At 32.4% G+C, this 24831-nt stretch overlaps 2 protein-coding genes across 5 annotated transcripts in view; one reads left to right on the plus strand and one right to left on the minus strand.

Moving 5' to 3' along the window:
• Positions 1 to 15863, minus strand: part of LOC114324398 (tetratricopeptide repeat protein 14 homolog) — a 51487-nt gene extending 35624 nt beyond the window's left edge. For 3 of the 4 annotated variants that reach the window (XM_028272254.2, XM_028272237.2, XM_028272230.2), the window contains exons 1-5: positions 15537 to 15792; positions 12253 to 12611; positions 12071 to 12199; positions 3668 to 3888; positions 277 to 414 (exon numbers count right to left, since the gene is read on the minus strand). In XM_028272254.2, the coding sequence (XP_028128055.2) occupies positions 277 to 414; positions 3668 to 3888; positions 12071 to 12199; positions 12253 to 12606 (842 nt within the window). In that variant the 5' untranslated portion in view covers positions 12607 to 12611; positions 15537 to 15792. Of the gene's footprint in view, positions 1 to 276; positions 415 to 3667; positions 3889 to 12070; positions 12200 to 12252; positions 12612 to 15536 lie in introns of all 4 variants that reach the window. The other variant, XM_028272246.2, reaches the window with a different exon arrangement.
• Positions 15864 to 15923: 60 nt separating this feature from the next.
• LOC114324421 (zinc finger protein 235-like) lies at positions 15924 to 24801 on the plus strand. Its single transcript, XM_028272265.2, has 2 exons — positions 15924 to 16442; positions 22206 to 24801. Exons 1-2 carry the CDS (start codon positions 16097 to 16099, stop codon positions 23516 to 23518), a joined length of 1659 nt encoding a protein of 552 aa, XP_028128066.1. The 5' UTR covers positions 15924 to 16096; the 3' UTR covers positions 23519 to 24801.
• Positions 24802 to 24831: the final 30 nt, after the last annotated feature.

Here is a 24831-nt window from a genome sequence, read left to right on the forward strand (position 1 = left end):
GCATAACTTATACATGTTGAACTAAGTGATATGCTGTTCCTATCTGAAATACTGAAGTAGATGATTCATAAGAGCAATATTCAACTAATAGATGCACGGGTTGTTTGATAAATACATGAATCACATCAAAATATTGTAATAAGCAGTAAAAGATCAAGAGAAATTAGGCGGTAACTTGGCCTACTACTGTTTATATTAATCGCATATATATAGAATAGTTAAAAAGACATTGTAAAAGTTTCTCCCAATTTTTTTACGTCTCATAAAATTACTTACTTTAAGCCTGTGATGAAGCTGAGATGTTTACCAACATCCATCTGTTCTGAGAGGTATTGAATGTTATTGGGGTTATTGAACCCGGTGCTCTTCTCTAAAACACTGTCGTAACTCTCACTCTTGTGATCCAACGCTTTTCTGTAATCCAAAAAATTATGCTCCGATTAGAACGGGTCACTATCCATTAGAAAAATAACTTGATTTTAAGACAGTTAGTCGCTCATCAACTCTTTTATCGATCTGTATCTGGAGTCTGGCTACCACCTTCATCAAAGATGACTTAGTTCTGTTCGATATCTGATTCGCAGCGGAAATATTTTGTAAAATATATTTCAAACAGTACTTTTCCTTATAAAACACATATCAAAGCCTGAAAACGCTGAAATAAAAATACAATTCGTCCCAAGGCTTTGTTTGTGTATCAAATATTGGTTCTTCCTCATCTTCCGTTCAATTAACAAATCAGAAAGCCATATCTGCAATACCGTTTAAGTTTATTGGGTCCACTTTTATGCTGGAACTGGCAACCTCTACCTTGTTTACCTAGAAACACCTATACTAACTTTGATGTGTTTTATTAAGAAAAGTAAAACTGGTAAATACCTAGTTAAATACCTAACAGCAAAATTGTAGATCTTAGTTTCTTTGTGAAAAATCAAAATAATTACTGATTTAAATATTGCTAAAGTAAAAAGAGAAGTATCAGCATGACTACAAACTTCTTAGTCACAAAGTGAATTATCAAAATGTTGAAAAAGCACCATTTATTTTTTTCTATCACCATATACTTCTGTATTATATAATCCACGAGAAATAAAAAGATGATAAAGAATCTCTGATATGTATATGAGTAAGGGGCAAACCCATTGGGGTTCCAGAATCAAAGTCTTGTTGTTGGTCAGATGATCTAACAGAACAACGGGCAAATTTTGGATGGGAATGTTGATGAATACAGAAAACACAACCACAACCACAAGGGTCAACCTCTAATCACCAACAACCCCAAAATCATTCCAATAAAATGTGTGGAATTGTGTATACAGAAAAAAATATAATCAGAAATAGTATAAACAATCACAGTAACAATCACATTTCCTTTATCCTAGATGGATTAGTATCCCAGAAAGGGAACAGATTTTTTTGTGAACTCATCACTCAAATATTCAAAGTAGATTTGAGAGTATTTCTATATCTGGACCTCGGAGGTAAACTACACTATGCCATTTCGAGCAACTGTGTTTAGCGTGTGTTTGCAACAAAGTTTAGAGCACTTAGTGTTAATAAAAATCTGATATATCCCACAAATGGTTGAAAGACAATATGACTATATTTTATTGATAATATAATAAATTTTTATACTCCAACTAATAAAATAAGTGGATTAAAGGAACAAAACAATACCATGTTGATATAGTGAAGATTACCTCTGAAGTCCAGATATTTAACAACATTAAAACTGGGTTAAGAGGGCAACTGAAGCTATAAGAAAATCTTAGAAGTGTTTGCAAAACCTTGAGATAAATGTAAATTTTTCATGCCAGTTGATAAGATAATGTATTATTTAAAACAATGTAACTAAAAATATTGTCAGACAACAATAACCAAATTGATTCTAAAAAGTACCACAAGAACAAAATATTTATTTTAGCACATGAAAGATGAAGACAAAAAGTAACGATAGAAATTTCTTATTTGAGCTTTTGTTTTTTTATATTACTACAACAAATATACAACATACCAAAAATAGCAATCTACTGTGTAGTGAAATATATATAAAAAAGTGTCATTCAGTTGTATACGAAAATTGTGAGAAGAAAGTGTTTTGAGGAGATTGGACATAATACAGAGAGATATTCAACATTTTTCAGTCTTTTCTGTTTATTTTTATTAGTTTAGTAGCCAACATTGGGTTTCACAACTCATTTTTCCTTTTTCTTGATTTGCTTATTTGTTCAATAAATTTGTGCTTATTATATATCTTTGTTTGGTTAATGATGAGTTCATTTTTTGTCTCTCACATTATTTAACCAGTCTTTTACCACTCTATTGGTTATGTTTGATTCAATAATGAAGAATCAACGGTTTTTCTACTGTTTGAATAAAGAACTTGAGCAATCTAGTAGTAAAATGGCAGCAAACATTATGAACACTCCTTCAAATGCAATGTTTCAGGATTAGTGATCAATCCAAGAAATTATTCCCTATTGCGATTCTTCAATACATCATCTCTATCTCTCTCTAGTTCCTTCCCTCCTTGTGGAGTATTGGGTGACTATGCATTTCTTGATCTAAAGTGTAAGATTGTTGACTGACCGGGTCAAAGCATACACTCCTTTATAATTTACTTTAATTAACAATAACGAGAATACATGAAAAGATCAATTAGTGGTATATTTTAAACCAGGGCACACAAAGTGAAAATACAAACATGAACACTAAAAATCTGTCATTTCAGTTGTATATTGTTTTTTTTTATCAAAAGTAAACATATTTTACAAAACAGTTTCAGATCGTCTCCTTTTTTTTATAATGAATTGAGTTTTTTGTTGTCTTTCTGATTAACACATTGCTAGAAAAGAAAACCCTGAAAATATATACATACCAGTCCATAGAGAAATTCTTCAAAGTTCCTGTTTAAACAATTTTAAAGAATATCGTTTTTGTCAAACATTATAAATCTCCTCAAAGGTACATAAACAAAAGTAAATTCTGCGTTTTAATCATCTGTGTGTTTAAAATCCTCGATATATATTAAATTTTTGTCTGGGGAGCATTTTTCAGCTTGTACTGCGAAAAATACATCACATGAACTAGGTTGCACATACAAAATTAAAAATAAATAAATAAAAATACACATGAAATATATAGACATCCAAGTGATAAAAATCTTCATCCTCACCTTTTTGTGATTGTTCATAAAGTGCAAATTTTTCTAGATGCATATTGCCACAGTGCTAAACATAACAAGTTTTACTACTTTTACGCAATATTTGCTCATAGCCTTTATTGTATTTTTTTGTATTTTTGGCAAGACAAAAGGTCTAAAAAGAGAAAAATAGTTTAGTCTATGGTTCTGCTATTTCAACAACACTGCAGAAAACAACAGGATTCTCCTGGTTCTTCTACTGGCAACTAAAACCATTTATAACATTGTAAGTTTTGCTACAGGTAGTTTTAAACAACTTAAAACTCATCTGATTTCAAAAAATGGCACAAATTAAGCGAACATCTAGTCTGAATTGAAACTAATAAGAAATTATATTTTTAAAACAAAATCCTAAAATCAAAACGCAGATTTAAGTCCTGAAAGAAACAGCTATAGTATAAATTCAGTGCCTTGGTGACATGCACATTTAAGTTAAAAACCACAGAATAAAACCAAATAACTTACTTGTATATAAGAGGAAAATCTTCAGTACTAATAAGCCCTAGAGGTGGTCGATGTTCTGGATCTGATGATTTCCTAGTCACACCCATCATACCACATATTAGCTTATCTGTATCAGGCATGATTTCCAGCACTTCACAACACACATAGTCATTCATCATGTAGTTGCGTGATACCCCCTTTTTGTCCACTGCATTAATGACATTTGCAACTGGACAGAATGCCTGTAAAGAAAAACCATTAACCTTCCGATCACCAACCTTTTTTTGTTACATGGATGACCAAGGGGGGAAAATGACCCCAGGTCAAAAATGACAATTAACAAAAAAATTAAGTTTTTTTTAAAATTTTTTTTTATGGCATAGACTTTGTGTCTTGTTACTTTGCAAAGTCGACGTCATTAGCGTAAAACTACTTGGAATTACACATAATAGACGGTATTTTACTAAACATCAACTTTAGAATATATTTTTTATTCGTAAAATATAGGGAATTTTTTGAAGTTATACTTCTTTACCAGCGATATGAGGGTGAATTTTGTAACTTTGAACTTTGTTCTTGAACAATTTGAACTTTGTTCTGATTGGATGTTCAAATGACATGTCAAAAATTATTCAATATGGCGGCTGTGGCACAGCTGTACGTAGTTTGATTATTTATGGTTGTTGCGTTTTGAAATTTGTGGGAAAAGAAACAACAAACAAAAGTTAGTTAATAGTTATACTGCCTTTTTAAAGGGTTTTCATATACCTATATTTTTGGACTATTTTGGACAAGGAAAACTCATTCTAATTTGGTAAGTAGTTTTTATTATAGTAGAAAGCCTGGAGGAAGGTGATAAGTTTCTCTCAGAAAATATGTACATAATTGGTGATTTCAATGTTCATGAAATAAATGGAAGTACTTTTGATTTCTTAAATGCAACACCCAAAGGTAAAATTATTGAATCACTAATCAATGAATATGATTTATACTCAATTAATAATGTTAAAAATCATCTGAATTCTACATTAGATTTAGTTTTAACAAATTTAACTGAAACAAATGTTATCGAGTCAGATACATCACTTGTAAATATTGATCGTTATCATCCTCCTTTAGAAATTGACATTAGTTTCAAAACGCCAAATCAAACTATTGTAAATGACACAAACTTTGCACCACCACCAACATATAATTTCAAAAAAGGTAACTATATTCAACTGCATTTTCTGATATACAACACTAATTGGCAAGAATGTATCAATTCAAATTCAAATAATCCAGAAATATGTGTCAATCAATTTTATAATACTCTTTATCATATACTAGATCAATGTATTCCACATAAGAAGGTAAGCCAATCAAGGAAATATCCTTTTTGGTATTCAAAAGAATTAATTAAAATAATTTTTTTAAGAAAACAAAAAAAGTTAACACGTATTTACAAAAGTTTTATGAAGTTAGGAAAGATGTTAAAAAACTTATTAAAAAATGTTATAGAGAATATATTCAAAATATTGAAGGTAATATAAATAATAGTCCTAAAGAGTTTTGGCAATACCTAAAAGGGAAAAGATCAAATTCAACACTTGCATATAAATATAAACATGAAGATGAATGTTACGAAACTGAAAGTGATATAGCAAATGCGTTTGCACATTATTTTGAGTCTATACATTCTAACACTAATTTAATAATAACAGACTCCTACAAGGAATATGGACTTGAACAATTATGTGTTGATTGTATAACTCTAGATGAAATCAATATTGCAATTGAGTCTTTAAAAAGTAGTGCAGCTATAGGTGTGGATGGGATTCCTTCTTACCTGTTTAAGGCGTATTCAGAAGTTCTGTAACATCCCCTACAAATGATATTTAATAAATGTTTAGAGACAAGCACGTTTCCGGATGCGCTTAAGGCAGGTAGAATAACTCCTATCCACAAATCTGGAAATACGAGTTTAATATCAAATCATCATCCTATAACAGTATTGCTTTCTCTTTCAAAAATCTTGGAAAAAATTATGTACAATAGACTGCATACTCATGTTTCAAAAACTTTAATGGAAGAACAACATGGTTTCATAAACAAAAAATCAACTCAAACAAATCTGTGCATTTTCAGTCACTATATTGCTTCATCCATAAATAATTCTCAAGTTGATGTTATCTTTACTGATTTAGCAAAAGTCTTTGATAGAGTAAATCATTCAGTACTATTAAAAAAACTGAGGTCATATGCACTTTCTGACAAGCTTATAAAATTTTTTGAATCCTACCTTACCAACCGTACTAATGTAGTCAAATTTGGGAACTGCTACTCAGACAGTTTTATAACCAGGTCAGGTGTACCGCAAGGTTCCAATCATTGGGCCTTTACTTTTTGTTATGTTCATAAATGACATCACCGATTATATAAAATTTGCCAAGTTTCTTCTATTTGCAGACGATTTAAAATTATTTCTTACAATAAATAACGAACATGACTGTATTAATTTACAACAAGATATTCGAGGTATATCCGCATTCTATAAAAATAATGACTTGAACTTAAATGAGTCAAAATGTAAACTATTGACTTTTTCTAGAAAGCGAGAAATCATAAGAACAGATTATTTTATTAACGAAGTAAAACTTGAAAGGTTAACAAAAATCAGATATCTAGGGGTGTTATTCACTAGCAACTTCTCCTTTAATGAGCACATTCTCAAACTAACTAATGATTGCTATAGACAGTTAGGCTTTATCCTAAGATCCAGTAAAGAGTTTTATTGTGACACTACAATTAAGCTTTTTAATGCATATGTGAGGTCAAACTGTTACGCTATTATTATATTAACTGAGACATGGTTGACCAATGATATTAGTGACAGTGAGTTGGGGTTATTTGATTATAACATTTACAGACGTGATAGAAGCCAAAATACAAGTAATTTGTTAAGAGGGGGTGGTGTGCTGATAGCAGTATTAAAGAATCTTACAAGTTCCATGTTAGACTCCCCAGACGGTATTGAGCAATTATTTGTTAAAATAGGAACAGGTTTGGATAAGATCATAATTGCTGCTGTCTATATTCCACCACGTTCTCCATTAAACAAGTACCAGAACTTCTTTACCACGGTAGATTGTATTATGGAAAATCATGAAGAATCTGTATGGCTTTGTGGTGACTTTAATATGCCATATTGCACTTGGTCAACCGAAGATTTCTGCTCAGTACCGGTGGCAGAGGTTGGTGAACGGAATCATTCAAGTGATGTGGTCACACTATTAGCAGACTCTTGTGCATTTCACAACTTATATCAGGTGAATGAAGTCCCCAACAACACTGATAGAATCCTGGATCTGATACTATCCACTAATAAAAATACTTCTGTTACATTGAGCGACCACCCATTGGTACCAGCTGATAGATATCATCCTCCACTGAACATTCAGATTAAGACTAATACGAATCACACAAATGAAGACAGTCCTCAGAATGATATATTTTATTATGATTTTAAATCAGCTGATTTAACTCTCTTAAATGACTGTTTAAGTCAAATTAATTGGGATGAATTATTATTAAATCACTCAGTCAATAATATGGTAAACATTTTTTATGATATTCTGTACTTTTTTGTTCATGCTGTAATTTCTCAAAAAAAAGTATCTAAAAGAAAATTTCCATTATGGTTTACCCCAGAGTTGAAGCAGCTGACAATCCAGAAAAAACAGACTCACAAAAGATTTAAAAATTCAGGGTTAAGAGGTGATTATGTTGATTATAGCATACTTCGAGCTGAGTGTAAAAACTTATCTCAATGGTGCTACCTACAGTTTGTTGAAAAATCTGAATTTTCTTTAACAGATCAAAGAAATATAAAACAGTTCTGGAACTTTGTTAAGAGCAAGCGAAGTGGAAATGAATTACCACCTTTGTTGTTCTTTAAAGATAAATAATGTCAGTTGGGACCTGATCTGCCTGATCTTTTTGCAGAATATTTTCAGTCAGTTTACACTGACAAAAATATCAATCCACAAAGTAAACCCTCATTTAATCATATTTGTATCTCTGATTATAACATTCCTATATCAACCATTTACGAGGAGATGGCTAATATTGACATAACGAAGGGACCAGGTCCAGATGGCATCCCTCCTTCAGTTCTGAAATCTTGTAGTTTTGTTCTTTCACGTCCACTCCATGTGATATTCAATAAATCTCTTGCTTCAGGTATCTTTCCAGATTTCTGGAAAGTGAGTTATCTTACGCCTATCTATAAGTCTGGTAACAGAGCTGATATATCCAACTATAGACCAGTATGCAGTCTTAATTCCATTCCAAAATTATTCGAGAAAATAGTAGCAGCTTATTTAAGATCAAAATTAAGTTTGTCAGTAATAGAAGAGCAGTTTGGGTTTCTTAGCAAAAAATCTGCAGAATTAAATTTAATTACTTTTACTAACTATCTGTCGGATGTCTTGGATGGGGGTGGGGAGGTTCACGCGATCTACACAGACTTTTCCAAGGCATTCGACAGGGTAAACCACAAAATCTTGCTCAACAAACTAGAAACTGTTGGTATTCAGGGAACATTATTGGAATGGCTAGCCAGTTATCTAACTGAAAGATGTCAAACTGTAAAGGTAAATAATTACATGTCTAAAAATATTCCCAACCCCTCTGGAGTACGCAAGGGTCCCACCTGGGACCCTTATTATTTTTATTATTTGTCAACGATATTTCGGATTGTTTTAGATTTGCTGAATTCTTGTGTTTTGCAGATGACCTGAAATGCTACCTCAAAATATCCTCCAAAGAGGACTGTCTTAAACTTCAATCAGATCTGGCCAGATTGGATGAGTGGTGTGAGATCAATGCCATGGATCTAAACATCACTAAGTGCAACTCCATAACTTTTACTAAGAAACTTAATAAAATTAATTTTGAATATAGTATTAAAGGAACACCATTGTCCCAAGTCTCATTAATTAGGGACCTTGGGGTCACAATGGACTCCACACTCTCTTTTGTCAATCACATTGACATCATAGTTTCTAGAGCACTTAGGATGCTTGGATTCATTAAGCGAAGCACACATGACTTTAGGAGTATTAATGCTATTAGAGTGCTGTACTGTAGTCTCGTCAGGTCTTTATTGGAATATTGTTCTTCAGTCTGGAACCCCCATTATACTTCACACATTCACAGAATTGAGCAGGTGCAGAGAAAATTCCTTAGGTACCTAGCATATAAGTCCAATATACCTCGTTTAAATGAATTTTCATATGATTTTGCATTATTACAAGATACATTTTCCCTGCCTACTTTGAAAGTGAGGAGGGATCAGGCAGATCTCAAAATATTTTTTAAACTCATTAATAGCATGATTGACTGTCCTTCATTGATGTCCACAATGTTGTTTTCAGTTCCATTAAGAAACACCAGATCAGTTAACGTATTTCATCAGCCATTTAGGAGAACCAATGTTGGCCTAAATTCTTATATACCTAGAGTGTCACGAATGGCTAACTGTTATGCTGATAGTTTAGATTTTTTTAATGAAAGCTATAGTAAATTTGTGAGCCTGTTAAAGCAAATTGTGATATAAATTTTTCAATGTGATATATTGTGATGTATTGTATTTGTACCTGTCAGTTTTATATTATATCAATGTTGTATTGTTTTATTATTTTAACTTTAACTTTATTTTTCTAAGCACTTTGACTGTTTTTAGATTGTTTTTATATTAAGATTTTATTTATTATTTGACTAATTCTATTGAGGTTTTTAAACTGTAAATTATTGTACTAAAAGTGGGCAAGGCCCGTTAATAAATAAATAAATAAATAAATAAAACTCGAATATTGTTGTACCATATGGAGTCCCTCCACCATATCACGTGGTGATATGATAGAGAGGATTCAGAAGAAATTTTTGAGGTCTTTATATCTGAGGAAATTTGGGATTTATCCTTTTAAGGTTTCCTATAACTTGCAGAGAATGCTTTTTGACACTGTGTTGTTGAGCGAAAGACGTAGAAATGCCCAAATCATTTTCATATTTAGTATAGTTTATCAAATCATAGATTCTCCTACGATTCTTTCATTTATAAATTTTAATGTACCAGACCAAAGACTTAGATGTAGACACACTTTATTTAAAATAACTCCAGAATATGCAAACTCCCCCATGGCAAACAGCTTAATGACAATGAACGATTTTATTGTGAGTGAAGACCTTGACCTATATAATATGAAAAAGAGTACTATGCTACATAAACTGTGATACCCTTATTTATTGTTTTAACATGTATTTATTTTATTGTATTGTATAAATTATTGTATGTTCTTATTACCTTGTATTGACCAACTGTGCATTTATAATTGGCGTCATTGCTGTAAATGTGCAGTATAAATAAATAAAATAAAAAATTATAATCATATTGTAATTATACATTTGGATTAGGTTGAAATACAGTAGAGCGTCGATTATCCGAACTAATTGGGGGACATAGGTGTTCGGAAAACCAATTTGTTCAGATAATCGAACTACAATATATTGATACATATTTATAGTCATACATATTTATCCACAAGTGAATAAAAGCCATATTTATATACCTACATATTTATTTATATCTTGATAATGACAACTAGCAACTAAACAAAAAAGTGCAGTCTTTGCAACAACATAATTGTTTTTGGATACAATATTGAAGAAAATTGAAGATATTTTAAGCGTCAATTAGTAATGCTTGCTCGGTATTCGAGTGCGGGACGTGGGAGTCGATAGTTTGAATAAGCAGTCGTTCAGTTGATCGACGTTCGGATAATCGACGCTCTACTGTACATTTATTTTCTCAAGAATGGGGATTTTAGAGAGAAATCCCAAATTAGGTCCGATTTTTATTTTTAAATTATGATTTTTTGGCGTAGATTTATTTATCTAGTAGGTAGGTAATGCTTTGATTTACATACTTAATTTGATTACCAACAAAAGTTCTACCAACCTTCATCTAATATATTGTTTTCTTACTGTTTTGTTATATTTTAATATTTTCTTCCACAAAATTTAAACTACATAATTTAATTATATTCAAAACAACTGTCAAACAGTAAAACGTTCAGTTACCCTATTTTTCCACATGACAAATAATGTGGAATTGGACGAGTGAGTCTAGGCTTCGATTACCAATCAAAGCGCCCCGAAATTCACGGGTTCAATTCCCGATGCAAGTTTTTATTTTTTTTTATGCATTTTATGATTGTAAGTATATTTGTTATATAATTTTTTTTTTTCAGGAAATGCGTATTTAAAATTTTTGCCAACAATTATTATTGTTCAGAAATCATTTTTTCTTTGTGGCATTTTTCAATGTGTTTGTGTGCGTTTTATTCTTTTATTTTTTAAAATTTTTGGTATTGTCTTAAAAATCACATAATATGTAGTAGAAGTATAACTTCTTACATGCGTACAAAGTACACACACATTCTTTTTTTTATTTCAAAATATGAGGATATCTAGAATGATATTAAAGTCAAATAAAAAAATAATGATAGTTGAAAGACTGATAAGTTTGTACACACTTGAATGAATAAGGGAAAATGAAAATGTAGTATGTCAAAGTGTGTAAATAATTTTATTTCCTTAGCTGAGCGCTTTCGACATAAACGTCATCATCGGAGCTAATGCTAAAATAAAAAAAGAGATCTTGTAAGAACAAGAAGTACAAAACTCTTTTTTTACTTACGTCAAACACTAAAAAAGTACCGCTACATAGAGGTGTAAAAAAGTGCATCTTAGGAATGTACATTTGATTTTTAAATTTTGAATGCTAGCTTAGTCCTCCGTACAACAGCAAACAGCAAAAAAACAGAAAGAAACGGCCACATACACGTTGCACAAAAAAAACATATAAACTTTTTTCATGGTCCGGGTGTCGATACCATTTCATCGACACCCGGACCATGAAAAAAGTTTATATGTTTTTTTTGTGCAACGTGTATGTGGCCGTTTCTTTCTGTTTTTTTGCTGTTTGCTGTTGTACGGAGGACTAAGCTAGCATTCAAAATTTAAAAATCAAATGTACATTCCTAAGATGCACTTTTTTACACCTCTATGTAGCGGTACTTTTTTAGTATTTGACGTAAGTAAAAAAAGAGTTTTGTACTTCTTGTTCTTACAAGATCTCTTTTTTTATTTTAGCATTAGCTCCGATGATGACGTTTATGTCGAAAGTGCTCAGCTAAGGAAATAAAATTATTTACACACTTTGACATACTACATTTTCATTTTCCCTTAAAAAAATAATGAGTTAAAAATTGAAAATACTTTTGAATTTATTAAAGAAAAACATACGCTGGGGTCACAATTTCCCCCACTTGGTCATCCGAAGGTTAAACAAGAGCTAAATATAGTTTAATATCAACCTACCTTGACGTTGATATCAGCAGCATATAAACAAGTGTTACCATTTCCAGTAGTACACAACACTTTCAACATCATTCCTGATTGTTGTCTGCTCACAATGGTGCCCAGGATTAGATTACCTACTTTCACATTCTACAAAATAGTGAATTAAAATTATGTAACAAAATAATAAGTAATATAAATACCTCCATGAAGAATGCCACTCTTTTTTGTTTGTCTACACTGGTGTAAGTTTCAAAAGGAGGCATAACAGCATACATATCTTCAGTAATCGCTTTCTCATTGTTCTTTTGCTTCGTGGGTTCCAAACTATAGATAAAATTAGCCTTCTTTATCAAAAACTGTTGGAGTTTCAACCGTTTACCTCTATCTTGAAAAGATAGGTTCTTCTGGCGTTGACTATACACATTGTAATTCAAATCTTTGACATTTTTTCTTGTCAAATCATTTTCTCCAAATTCTCCTTCCCACAACTTCTGCAGCTGTTGACCATGAAAGTTTATGGCTTTGGTCAACAACTGTGAATTTACTGTTTCCATTTTAACTGGAATAAAACAAAAAATAGGAATAAGAGTCTCAAACAAGCTGAGAATGTGAGCATTTATAAATAAAATAAATTATAGTCTGGGTTGATTATCGGAGAATAGGCCTTTTTTGGAAAAGTTATTTACCAGCAATTTTAATGCTGGAATCGAATTATAAGATCCTATATATTAATAATATAGGTATGCAAAGTCCTCAGATAGTGTGCTACTTTTTTTATAAACAAAATGGCGCCCGAAAATCGTGTTTTTTTCAATTATTGCTCTATAACTCCGAAGATTTTAACTTTACAACAAAAACACCCAAATAAAAATTCACCACGATTAAATTCTGCATAGAGACGTGTTTTTCCCGATCTGCTCCGACGATAATTTTCCTCAGAAAATGCGGGTTTTCCCAACAAAATCTTTAATTTTCAAAGAAAGTTTTAGATAAGTAATTATCTACCAATAATTAAATAATTTGGTGACTTAAAAGCCTTCTTGATTTAGATTATAGTTCCAGAAGCTGGTGAAAATTAAACTAATATTATTGTTGCTAAAGCAACAATTCAATTGTTAATTAATAATTTACGGTCGCAATAATAACCAAAATAATTATGATACACTGATCAAACATTGAAATCTTATAAAGATGAGATGCCTATTTAACATTTGGTCGACAAAATATTATTCTTTTATTTTTCTGCAAAATCTTTGAATGTTAAAAAAAATAGTTATAAACAAATTAACGTTTCTCAGAAAGTTATTATATTATAATTTTTAAAAAATAGCTATAATGCGCATTTCAAATATCTTTTAAATAACCAAATATACCTCGTTATAGAGGTGTTATAGTTCAATACGAATTTCATGGGACACCTAATGTACCTCAGTATAAGCGGAACCTCATAATACCTGCATACTGTACCTTTTTACTAGATCTACTCCTAATTTATTACAACTACTTAGATCTGGGAACTACTCTCTAGGAGCTGTAAGTTCCTGTATATGAAAAACGTTACATAAATGAATGGCAGTGGTCTATCAGGACAGAGTAAAGTTTTTGGTAAAAAATAAAACTATTTTTTGTGTAAAATATAATGTAAAACATAGATTTTCATTTTTATGACAGATATTGAAAATCTCCACAATGTAGATTATTGAAGTTATACTTCTTTACGATCGAGGGTGAAATTTTATAATTGCCTGGCGCATGCGCAGACAGACTGTATGTAGTTCGTTACTAATCTTTCAAATTATGTATCAGCTCAAATAAGCCATTAAAATAATATATTAGTGTTTTTTAGTAAATGTATTACTTATTATAATTTTTGTCTTTGGATTTGTCTTCCTTGGGCATAAAATAATAAAATACATATTCTTTTTCTCATGATCATCTTTCAGTGCGTCACAGTTTTTCGATTTCTCTCTAACGCATTAAATCTGTGAATACTTTGGTAATTATTCTAGTTTGGTGATTATTCTAGTTGTCGATAGATGGCGCCATAATCAAAAAAGAATTATTTATTAAATAAAATAATACTATTATCAATATAATCTGTACAATTTATAAGACTACACAAATGAAAGAAAATACCATTTTATAAATGCAATAGACACAATTGATTTGGTTTTATTCCAAATTGAAAATAAAATTTGACAACTGTCAGATTTAACTAAAATGTCACATTAGAATAAATGTCATAAATGTGTATTATCACGGACTTACCTTTTTTTCTATAATTTGTGACGCACTGAAAAATGTTCATGAAAAGGAGAATATACTACATTCGCTCTCGCGAGATTTTTTTTGACACTGACGTTAGTAATTTCTTTTTTGGAAAATTCAGTTGTCAGAAGTGACTGGAAATTACTACAAAACCAACGCACCTGCTATATCCAATATTATTAATAGTAAACAGACATAAAAATAACATAAACCTTACGCCAATCAATATTTATTTATCTAAACCATTATAATGTATTGATAGCAAATGAGAAAATTATTTATTGTACAAAATAAAAATATTTTGTAGAAATAAATTTTATGAGATTAGTAGACACTCCCACTATTTCTAATAATTCTTCTATTTTTAATGAAAGATTAAGTTGATTTTAGCAGTTAATAGTGTGAGGTAGGAATTTTTGTGTTGTACGTTTCCTATTCCGAATGTCTCAAAAAAAATCTCGCGAGAGCGAATGTAGTATATCTATTTTTATATTTCACTTGTCACCGTGATGTGTAATTATGTATATCCGAAACGTCAATAACAGGCGGCTTGATAGTCTGGTTGGTAGAGCATTGGACCAGAGATCATGGGTTCAAATCCCCAACGATTCATATTCTTTTTTTAATTATTTGTATTGTAACTGTTAAGTATATTTATTTGTTTGAAATTATATAATAGAAGTATAACTTCTTACGTGCGTACAAAGTACACACACATCCTTTTTTTAAAAACTAACTTTTTCCCTCATAGTTTTTGCCTGACAGACCACCGTCGTCGAACCGAGAGGTAAATTTACCTACTTTCCTTGTCCTTTAAACTAAATGAGGTGAAGTTTCATTATACTGAAATTAGCATAAATATTGAACAAACGATAGTTACCAGGATGCCACTTCCGTGGTTAATAAACAAGCCATTTATCTCAAGGGCAGCAATAATGGGTGATGGGTGTACAAATAAATCGATAAACAGGTCATGAAATTGATTATTCTCTTTATTTTAATTTTCAGCAATAATGTGAAACCAATATATTTTTAGTCGATTAATACTTTAAGGATACTCCTTAACGTCATATTCTCTGTGATTAATATTTAATATTTCATGTAAAATCAATATGGCGCATTACACCAAAAACGAATGAATTGATGATCTTTGATTATAAAATTTTTTTGGTATTAAGGAAGCACATAAGTAACTAAATATTGTAAAAAATCTTACCTCTAGACAATATTTTTCACCGGCAATTAGCGAATATGAAGAATGACGTCCATTTTGAACACCCCCCAAAGTGGTTTTGTAGATATTTTTCAACGGCAATACTTTATTTCTGTAAAAATTGTAATTTAAGTGACAATTATTTAGAAAATATTGTATTAATAATGAGAAATTCTAGATTAAAATAGATACTTTTAATAAAAACGATAAATTAATAATCACTGACAAGCTATTTACCAGGAAATTATTTTATCTTGTTTTATAAACGGAAGCAGAGGGCGCTGGCGCTGATGACAAGGGTATCCTGTCCCTGTCTTCTATTTCAAAAAGAGTATTCGAATTCCGAATCTTGTCCGAATACAGCTACATGTTATTTTGTTTTTATGTCATTTAAACCGGTGTTTAAACGTAAACCAACGAATATAAACGCTTATATAATGAGAATATTACAGAATAAATATATAATTCACATATTCATTGCGTAAACTGACCAACAAAACAAACTGTACAAAAGGGTACTGTGTAAAAGTGTGGTAAAAGTCATTGATGTCAATCAGTCAAGCATGTGTCATGTGCCATGTTGCCATGTATCATGTCAATCGATCCCGGTGATTTCGCTTTTTCGCTTTTTGGGGTGTAAAATTCGGATATATAAAATTAAGTTTAATTCAATGGAAGTAAAACAAGAAATTAGCGAGGAGACGTGTAAAGTCGAAATAGGATACAGTGAATTTGACCATGCTCTTTTAAATGTAAATGACTTCAAATGTGAAATTAAAGAGGAAATCAATAGGCAAAGTACACATGACACTTATCATTATTTAGACTTAATTAAATGCCCTATAAAAACTGAAATAGAACATGGAAATAACCTTAACCCATTTAAACAACACCAAAAAACTGAAAAAGGTTAGTAAAATATATTATGTATTTAAGTAGGCAGTCCCATATTAACTTAGACCTAAAAATAATGTTGTAATATGAAATCTTTGTATTGCTTTGGCTGTAGACAATTACAAACTAAGTTCTTCCTTAAATGATATTTTATTAACAAAAGAAATATGAACCACAGAAATACCAATCTGATTATTTACTCTTTTTGCATCAGATGTAGGCAGCTCCAGCTCCCGGAGTGAACCATGGCCAATGAGAGAAACCCTGTCTCCCTAAAGATTAGGTGGGTGTACAACCGACGAGAGCATCTGTCATCATTACATTACAAACAACACACTTAAATCACTTCAAGTAACGAATTTGGAGTGAAGTATTCTTATCTATTATTGCTTTTGACTCATCTTTTACCCTCCATTATTCGCACACAGTGTGTCAGACTGGCCTTGTAAACAATTTTCAGTAACTCTGATTGTAGAGTAGAGATTTGGAATTTAAAATAAGTAATATATAATGTTGACACAAATGTTTATATACAAAATTATATTATCATATATTATTCATTAAATATAATCGATTACAATTTTGCAAAAAAACATTTAAATAATAATTATTTACTGACCCATACTTTCAGACACGTTGTTCTGGACTGTGCAAGAGTATTTCGCTGGTACCTATGATTAATGTGATTCCTAATACATGTCCAGTGAAAATAATAACTCTTTGATAAGTATCGGCGATTACAATTTTTTTTATATGCGTGTCTGCGAAGATTATAACTCCCAAAATATTTATAATGAAAATATTTAGTTCATAATAGATGCTGACAAAAACAATTATTTCCCTTTCTGTTTCTGTGTTTGCTGACGAAAACAATTATTTCTGAGAACTTTTTACTAATTATAATTTTCGTGGACCCACAAACAGAAATGATGTTTTTTGCCGATACTCCTCAAAAAATAAATTTTTTCGCTAACACTTTATTAGGGATTATAATTTTCACAATCATATAATCGAAAATAATGTTTTTCGTGGCGTTTATTGAAAGGTATATTACTTTTCGTAGGCAGCAGCGATTTGATCACAAAAGATTTGTGTAACTAAAAGTTAAGAGAAAATTTCAGTTAATGTAACAAGGCAGCAAGTTTGGAGAAACTTTTAAAGCATTATTTTTTTTTGAAATCTTTTCCCTTTTTCCTAGTTTTAACACAAATCCTATCCATCTCACTAATCAATAAACTATCATTTTCATAGTCCTCACCTGATTAATAAATCTTTATTCAAGCAAGGTGCAATTCGGTGTTCAAATAAGTAGTAGTAAAATGGAGAGATAAAATAAGTTTATTTTATTATGAAGCACAACATTTTTCATCATCATCAGTGGGGTCACAGCTCTTTATAAGCCAAAGCCTTCTTCAGAACAATCCTTCATTAGCCCCTGTCTCTGACAACTCTTCTCTGTGCTCTAATTCCCACAGACTTTAAATCATTCTCCAAGTTGTCTTGTTACCTATGTCTCAGCCTTCCTCTTGCTCAATGTCCTATCAGCTCTCTTCGATCAAAAACTTTTTTGACTATGGCATCTTTACAATGTCAGGTTCTCCAAAACTTCTATACGCTTTTTCCACAAACTTTGTTATTTTATTCCCCCATCCATTCCTCATTGTATGTAATTGACCAAGTTTCTTAATATGTTAGCATTGGTCTTATTAGTGTTTTATAGACAGTCAATTTAATTTATCTAGGTAGTTTTCAGGCCATCTGTCTTCTTAAGCCATAGTAACACTAAGTCATATGACAACCTATTGAAGTAGCTTAACCATAAATTCAAATGTAAACAAAAACGGATTTTGAAATTGAAATGAAGGTGTGAAAATAGGGTCCAGGTAATAAAAACTATTTGCTTAAAGCAGCATTTCCCAACCGGTGGGTCGCGACCCACTAGGCGTGGCCCTTACAGTAGCTGTGTAGCTTACAGTGACCGTGTTCCTTATTTTTTTCTATCAAAACTATTGAAAAAACAAAACAACAACACTTGCTATCGATCATTTTACAGGCAGTATTTTGGAAGGATTTGAAAACTTTCTTGATACCCTTGCCTCGTTCCTTGATCTTACTAAAGCTTTTGATTGTGTCACTCATAGTATTCTTCTTAAAAAATTACATGCCTATAATTTTCATCCTATGTCTATTCAATTGATTGAGTCTTATCTATCAGATAGATTTCAATATGTGTTTTTTAACCAGCTCAAATCTGATAAAAAACCTTTGATGTATGGAGTGCCTCAAGGGTCAGTTCTAGGTCCAATATTATTTCTCATTTATATAAATGACTTGGGATTTTCACAAGAGGGCCCGGTAAGCACAGTCCTATTTGCTGATGATACTACATGCTATCAAAGTTACCACCCTTCCCAAATCAGTGATATTGATCTTGAGACCACAGAGAGCAATTTGTTCCAATGGTTTTTGGCAAATCGTCTCTCTCTCAATAACTCAAAATCACAAACAGTGAACTTTACCCTAAGACATAACACCATTACACATCCCATTTTAACAGATTGTTCACAGGAAGCTAAATTTCTTGGTGTTTATCTTGATCAGGGACTCACTTGGGAACGGCACATACTGAAACTTTCCCAAAAGCTCTCAAGCCAACTCTTTTTATTTAGAAACCTATCTAAGGTTACCTCCCTTCAAACCCTTCTTACATCATATCACAGCAACTTTCACTCACGACTAACTTACGCAATCCTTTCCTGGGGACACTCTTGCCATATAGATAAGGTGTTTGGTCAGCAGAGAAAGTGTATTCGCATAATCACAGGTCAGGGTTATCGGGACGATTGTAGGCAGTCTTTCAGAAACCTGAGGATTCTCACACTACCTTCTGTGTACATTATGCAGTGCCTGTTGTATGTTCATCAAAATGTAGATCTGTATAAAACACAACAGCATACTTATCAGACTAGAAATCATGATGCCCTTGTACCAGACTTCAGTCGACTTGAGAGGACCAGAAATGGAACCAGATACCTAGCATTGAAATTTTATAACTGTATACCAATATCTATTAAAAGTCTTGATTTTAACCAATTTAAGAGACAAATTAAAAATTATCTTCTGATGGGTGCTTTCTACTCATTTGAGGAGTACTTCAGATCTAAATTTTGTTTTGTCCTGTAATTTAATTAGTGTTTAGTTTTTAAATTTTAGTAATAGGTTTTTTTTTACTGAAGTACTGTCAACTTTTAATGTAATTTTAGACAATTTTAATTATTGCTGACCTGTAAAAGTACATTTGTACATTATTACCAATAAATACTCTACTCTACTCTACTCTATCATCATGGGTGAGGGATGGGTCGCGAATATGAAAAAACACCAGAAGGTGGGTCGCCAGACATAAAAGTTTGGGAACCACTGGCTTAAAGTAATATCCAAGGGAACACCAGAATCAAGGCAACCTGAAATAGCATAATTTTGCTGTGGATTTGAGATTTACGATGCTTGGACAAAGAACAAGAATATTCACAAAAAGGTCCTGAAATGTTATGTGTGGTCTAGGTATATTATTGTATGGTTGGAGGTGTAGGTGGAGACATGGGCGTTAAAAACCACAATGCTAAATAAATTAGAAGCATTTGAATTGTGGTGCTATCGACAAATCCTAAAGATATAGTGGGTTTCACACACTTCCAATGAAGATGTCCTACAAATGATGCATTCAGAAATTAATGAAGATGTCCTCTCATAAACATCATAAAGAGGAGAAAAACAGAATACTTCAGCCATAGAATTAGAGGACCTAAATATCATCTTCTTCTTCTACGACACTACAGCCCAAATTGAGCCTTGGCCTCCTTTATTTTTTGCCTCCACCCTTGCCTGTGTGTGGCTGCTCTTCTCCATACACGGACTCCTAAAAGGGCTTGTGCGTCGCTGTTTACTGTGTCTTCCCAGGGCTTTCGTGGCTTCCCAACCAGTCTCTTTCCTTGCATTCTAGCATTCAGTGCTCGTTTTGGTAGCAAACCTCTCCTATTCTTATCACATGTCCGGCCCATTGCAATCTTTGTAATCTAATGAAGTATGACAGGGGCGTTTCCTTATAAAGTTGATAAAGCTCGTTGTTGTATCGACTTCTGAAGATTCCGTTTTCCCTCACAGGTCCTAGTATTCTCCTAAGTACTTTCCTTTCGAATGTGTCGAGTTTGTTTTTGGATGTTTCTTTCAGCACCCAGACTTCACTGCCATAGCATGTTATTGGTCGAATTAAGGTTTTATAGATTCTCATCTTTGTATTTCGGTGGACACTTTTTGACCGAAATATATGGGAGAGGGCAAAATAAGCTCTGTTTGCCTGCGTTATTCTCTTCCTTATTTCTCCATCTTCTGATCCGTCGGCATATATTTCTACTCCCAGGTATGTAAACTTTTCAACCGTTTCAATGTCATCTTCATGTATAATGTTTTCTGGGACTATATTTCTTCTCGTCTGAGTCATTATTTTTGTTTTTTCTGTGTTAATTTCCAGACCTAGCATTTTTGTTTGTGTTTTTAACTCTGCATATGTTTCCTGTGCTCCTGTTGATGTTCTACTCATAATATTAATATCATCAGCATAAGCGGCCAGTTGAACCGTTCGGTTGGTCAGTAGATTTCCTCGTCCAGTTTGCATTTGTCTAACCGCATACTCCAGTGCCAGGTTAAACAATGTTGGGGCCAGCCCATCTCCCTGTTTTAGTCCATGCGAAATGTTAAAAAAGTCTGTCTGGTGGTTTTGTATTCGTACAAAGTGGAGGGAAAGAGATGGATTCGTCATAAGAAACTTTCATGGTTAAGTAATATTAGACAATGGTGTGGTTCCATGGTAGAAGAATTATTTTGCACAGCAGCCGATAGGGACAGGTGTCACGAACTTGCTCCAAAATTAGTTTATTTAAAAAATAATTAAAACATATCTTGTAATAAGTGATCTCTTTTACATGTCAATCTTAGTCTATCCTTGTTATAGTTTATTATTCTGAGCTGTTTGATATTTTAAACATTTATTGTTAAGCTTTTGTAAATAGATGCCGTTGATAAATAAATAAATTAATAAATATGATGACGACCAACGTCTGAATATGAACACAGCACCTAAAGAAGAACAGGACCCCCGAGAAAGGGAAAACCCCGTATTTATGGGCAGTGAAGGGGAACCACCCTCCAAGATAAAAGTATATTTTGACATAGGGTACAATTTGTTTCTTGGGCGATTCCCTACTTCCTGTGAAAATATTCAGATTAAGAATTCAGAGCCAAATACCCTACTTCCTGTGAAAATATTCAGATTAAGAATTCAGAGCCAAATACCCTCATTGACTGCGCTATGTTAAGAAAGAAATATGTTTTTGCAATACACTACAAGCTTCTAATACATGCTGTCTTAAAATTTATAATGATTTAATTTGATTATTGAATTTATTTTTCCCTTATACTCAAATATTTATACAAGATGATTCAGTGTAATGGTATGATTTGGCAACGCTGCTGACGATAAAATAGAGGATCCGAGGGCTTGCGACACGCACAAAACTTTCACTATGTTTGTAATAAGCTTTCACAGCAAATGCACGTTGTTCACCCGACAACGTCTCCATGATAACTAAACTTCCCACTCTCTAGATTCACAACGTTTACGTCGCAAGCCTGCGGCTCCTCTATTTTATCGTTAGCAGCGTTGCCAAATCGTACCGTTTCACTAAAATCACCCTTTATTATAGTTGGTTTGTATTTTAGGTTATCTCCAAGATGACCACAAAACGGAAATCATGGAGACACTAATTGAAGATTTATCTTACGAAGGCAATTATATGACTCAACAAGTTGAAGGGAAACCGTTAATCACAAATATGAAACTTGCGACTGAACAAAGACTTTACAAATGTGAAGTTTGTTTTAAGGAGTTCGTTAGAGCATTCGAATTGAAAACACATGTGAGGGTGCATACTGGGGAAAAACCTTACAAGTGTGAAATTTGTTTAAAACAATTTAGGGAAGGAGGTACTTTGAGAAAACATTTGAGAGTGCACACTGGGGAAACACCATACAAGTGTAAAATTTGTTTTAAGCAGTTTAAGCAAGCAGGTACTTTGAAAACACATTTGAGAGTGCACACTGGGGAAAAACCTTACAAGTGCGAAATTTGTTTAACACAGTTTAGTACTACAGGTAGTTTGACTACACATTTAAGAGTACATACTGGGGAAAAACCTTATAAGTGCGAAATTTGTAGTAAGGACTTTACTAGAGCAGGTGATTTGAAATCACATTTGAGAGTGCATACTGGGGGAGAATCTTACAAGTGTGAAATCTGTTCATCACTGTTTAGTACTACAAGTAGTTTGAAAATACATTTAAGAGTACATACTGGAGAAAAGCCTTATCATTGTGAAATTTGTTTTAAGGAGTTTAGTAGAGCAGTTGATTTGAAAAAACACCTGAGAGTGCACACTGGGGAAAAACCTTACAAGTGTGAAATTTGTTTAACGCAGTTTTCTCAGGCAGGTAATTTGAAAACACATTTGAGAGTGCACACTGGAGAAAAACCTCACAAGTGTGAAATTTGTTTAACAGAGTTTGGTACTGGAAGTCATTTGAAAAGGCATTTAAGAATGCATAGTGGAGAAAAACCTTATCAATGTGAAATTTGTTTAAACCAATTTAGAGAACTAGGTACTTTGAAATCACATTTGATATGGCACACTGGGGAAAAACCTCACAAGTGTGAAATTTGTTCTATGCAGTTTTCTCAGACAGCTTCTTTGAAAAAACATTTGAGAGTACACTCTGGAGAAAAACCTCACAAGTGTGAAATTTGTTTAAAACAGTTTAGTTCCACAAGTAATTTGAGAACACATTTGAGAGTTCATAATGGGGACAAACCTTACAAATGTGAAATGTGTTTTATGCAGTTTAGTACTTCAAGTAATTTGAAAACACATTTGAGAGTGCATACTGGGGACAAACCTTACAAGTGTGAAATCTGTCTTATGCAGTTTTCTCAGGCTGGCTCTTTTAAAACACATTTGAGAGTGCATACTGGAGAATAGAGATGATGGAACTGGAGCGGGTGTCTCGGACTAGGTTTCAATCGTCTATTCCACGCACCAGTGACAAAACGTCTACGGCATCAGTTTCGATTCCACATTAGTTCAGTGCACTTTGAGCGTCGGTCGGACAAGAGATTTGCAATAAAACTTGAACTGGTTTCTGGAAATAGGTTTTAGACATCAATAAGGGCACCGTAGAGAACGCATCGGCAGCGGATAACATCTTTTTAACGGGATCGGTTCAAAAGAAGTTTAGATCTGTACTTATACAACAGATTTCTAATCCATGGCATGTATGTCATGTAGAAAGACGTCTCAACCCTTATGTAGTAACGTTAACATTAAGTCATTACATCTTAAATCAATGACGTAAACACTAACTAACCGCCTGACAGACGGGTTTAACATTTTAGTGGTAATTTTTGTTCTTGTTAAATATTTTAATGCAAAAAATATCTCCATGACTTACTGAAAGTATTGATTATCTAAAAAACACAGTAGTTAATCTAGTTTTTCTATATTTATTAAAATACAAAACATTATAACAAGAATGGAAGGATTGTTTGTGTACCTTTTTACTCGTGACAAAAAAGTGTGATAAAAATTAAACAAATTAAAGAATCTTAATTAAAATTTATAATCAAGTTAAACAAAGAGTAAGAAAAATGAAAATAAAAAGTTTTTTAAAAAATGTTTTAAAAAACACAAAAAAAACTGACAGGTACTACAGCTAGTACAGTGTAGCAATGGTAGTCAGTGGCAATATTTTCATCACAAATTGATTCAACTTCGCTTATGTCGTCTTCTACCTCATCAAACCACTTCAGAAGAGTTTCCTCAAGGTCTTTATTCCCTTATTTGATGTTTTTTCACGAACTGGGGCACATTATGTGTAATGACAAACTGGGCACAAATACTAACACCCGTCTATTAGACGGAAATCACATTTTGAGCCTAAATATCTTTCGAATAACAACCTGCCGCAAATTGCCGAATTCAGTACTACTAAAGAACAACCCAACTTGAAAAGTCATAAACGGGTGACCTTCAAAATTTTCTAGGAAGGGAAATATCCCACTTTCGACTAGCGATGCCGTCTGAGAGACGGGGTGTTAGTACAGTACTTAAGGGTTAAACTTTTAAAATTTTGACTGTTTCTGATTTTGTTTTTATTAATATTTATATGACTATAATCTAATCTTGTGTAATAACTTAGTGTCTTCATTTTCCATTTGTATAAACGAATTTTAAATAAAACTCGGCTTTAATTTAAAACCCCATAATTAGATGTAAGAAAAATTTCATTTATTAGT

Source organism: Diabrotica virgifera, chromosome 3 (genome assembly GCF_917563875.1).
Source record: "Diabrotica virgifera virgifera chromosome 3, PGI_DIABVI_V3a".
Classification (NCBI taxonomy): domain Eukaryota; kingdom Metazoa; phylum Arthropoda; class Insecta; order Coleoptera; family Chrysomelidae; genus Diabrotica; species Diabrotica virgifera.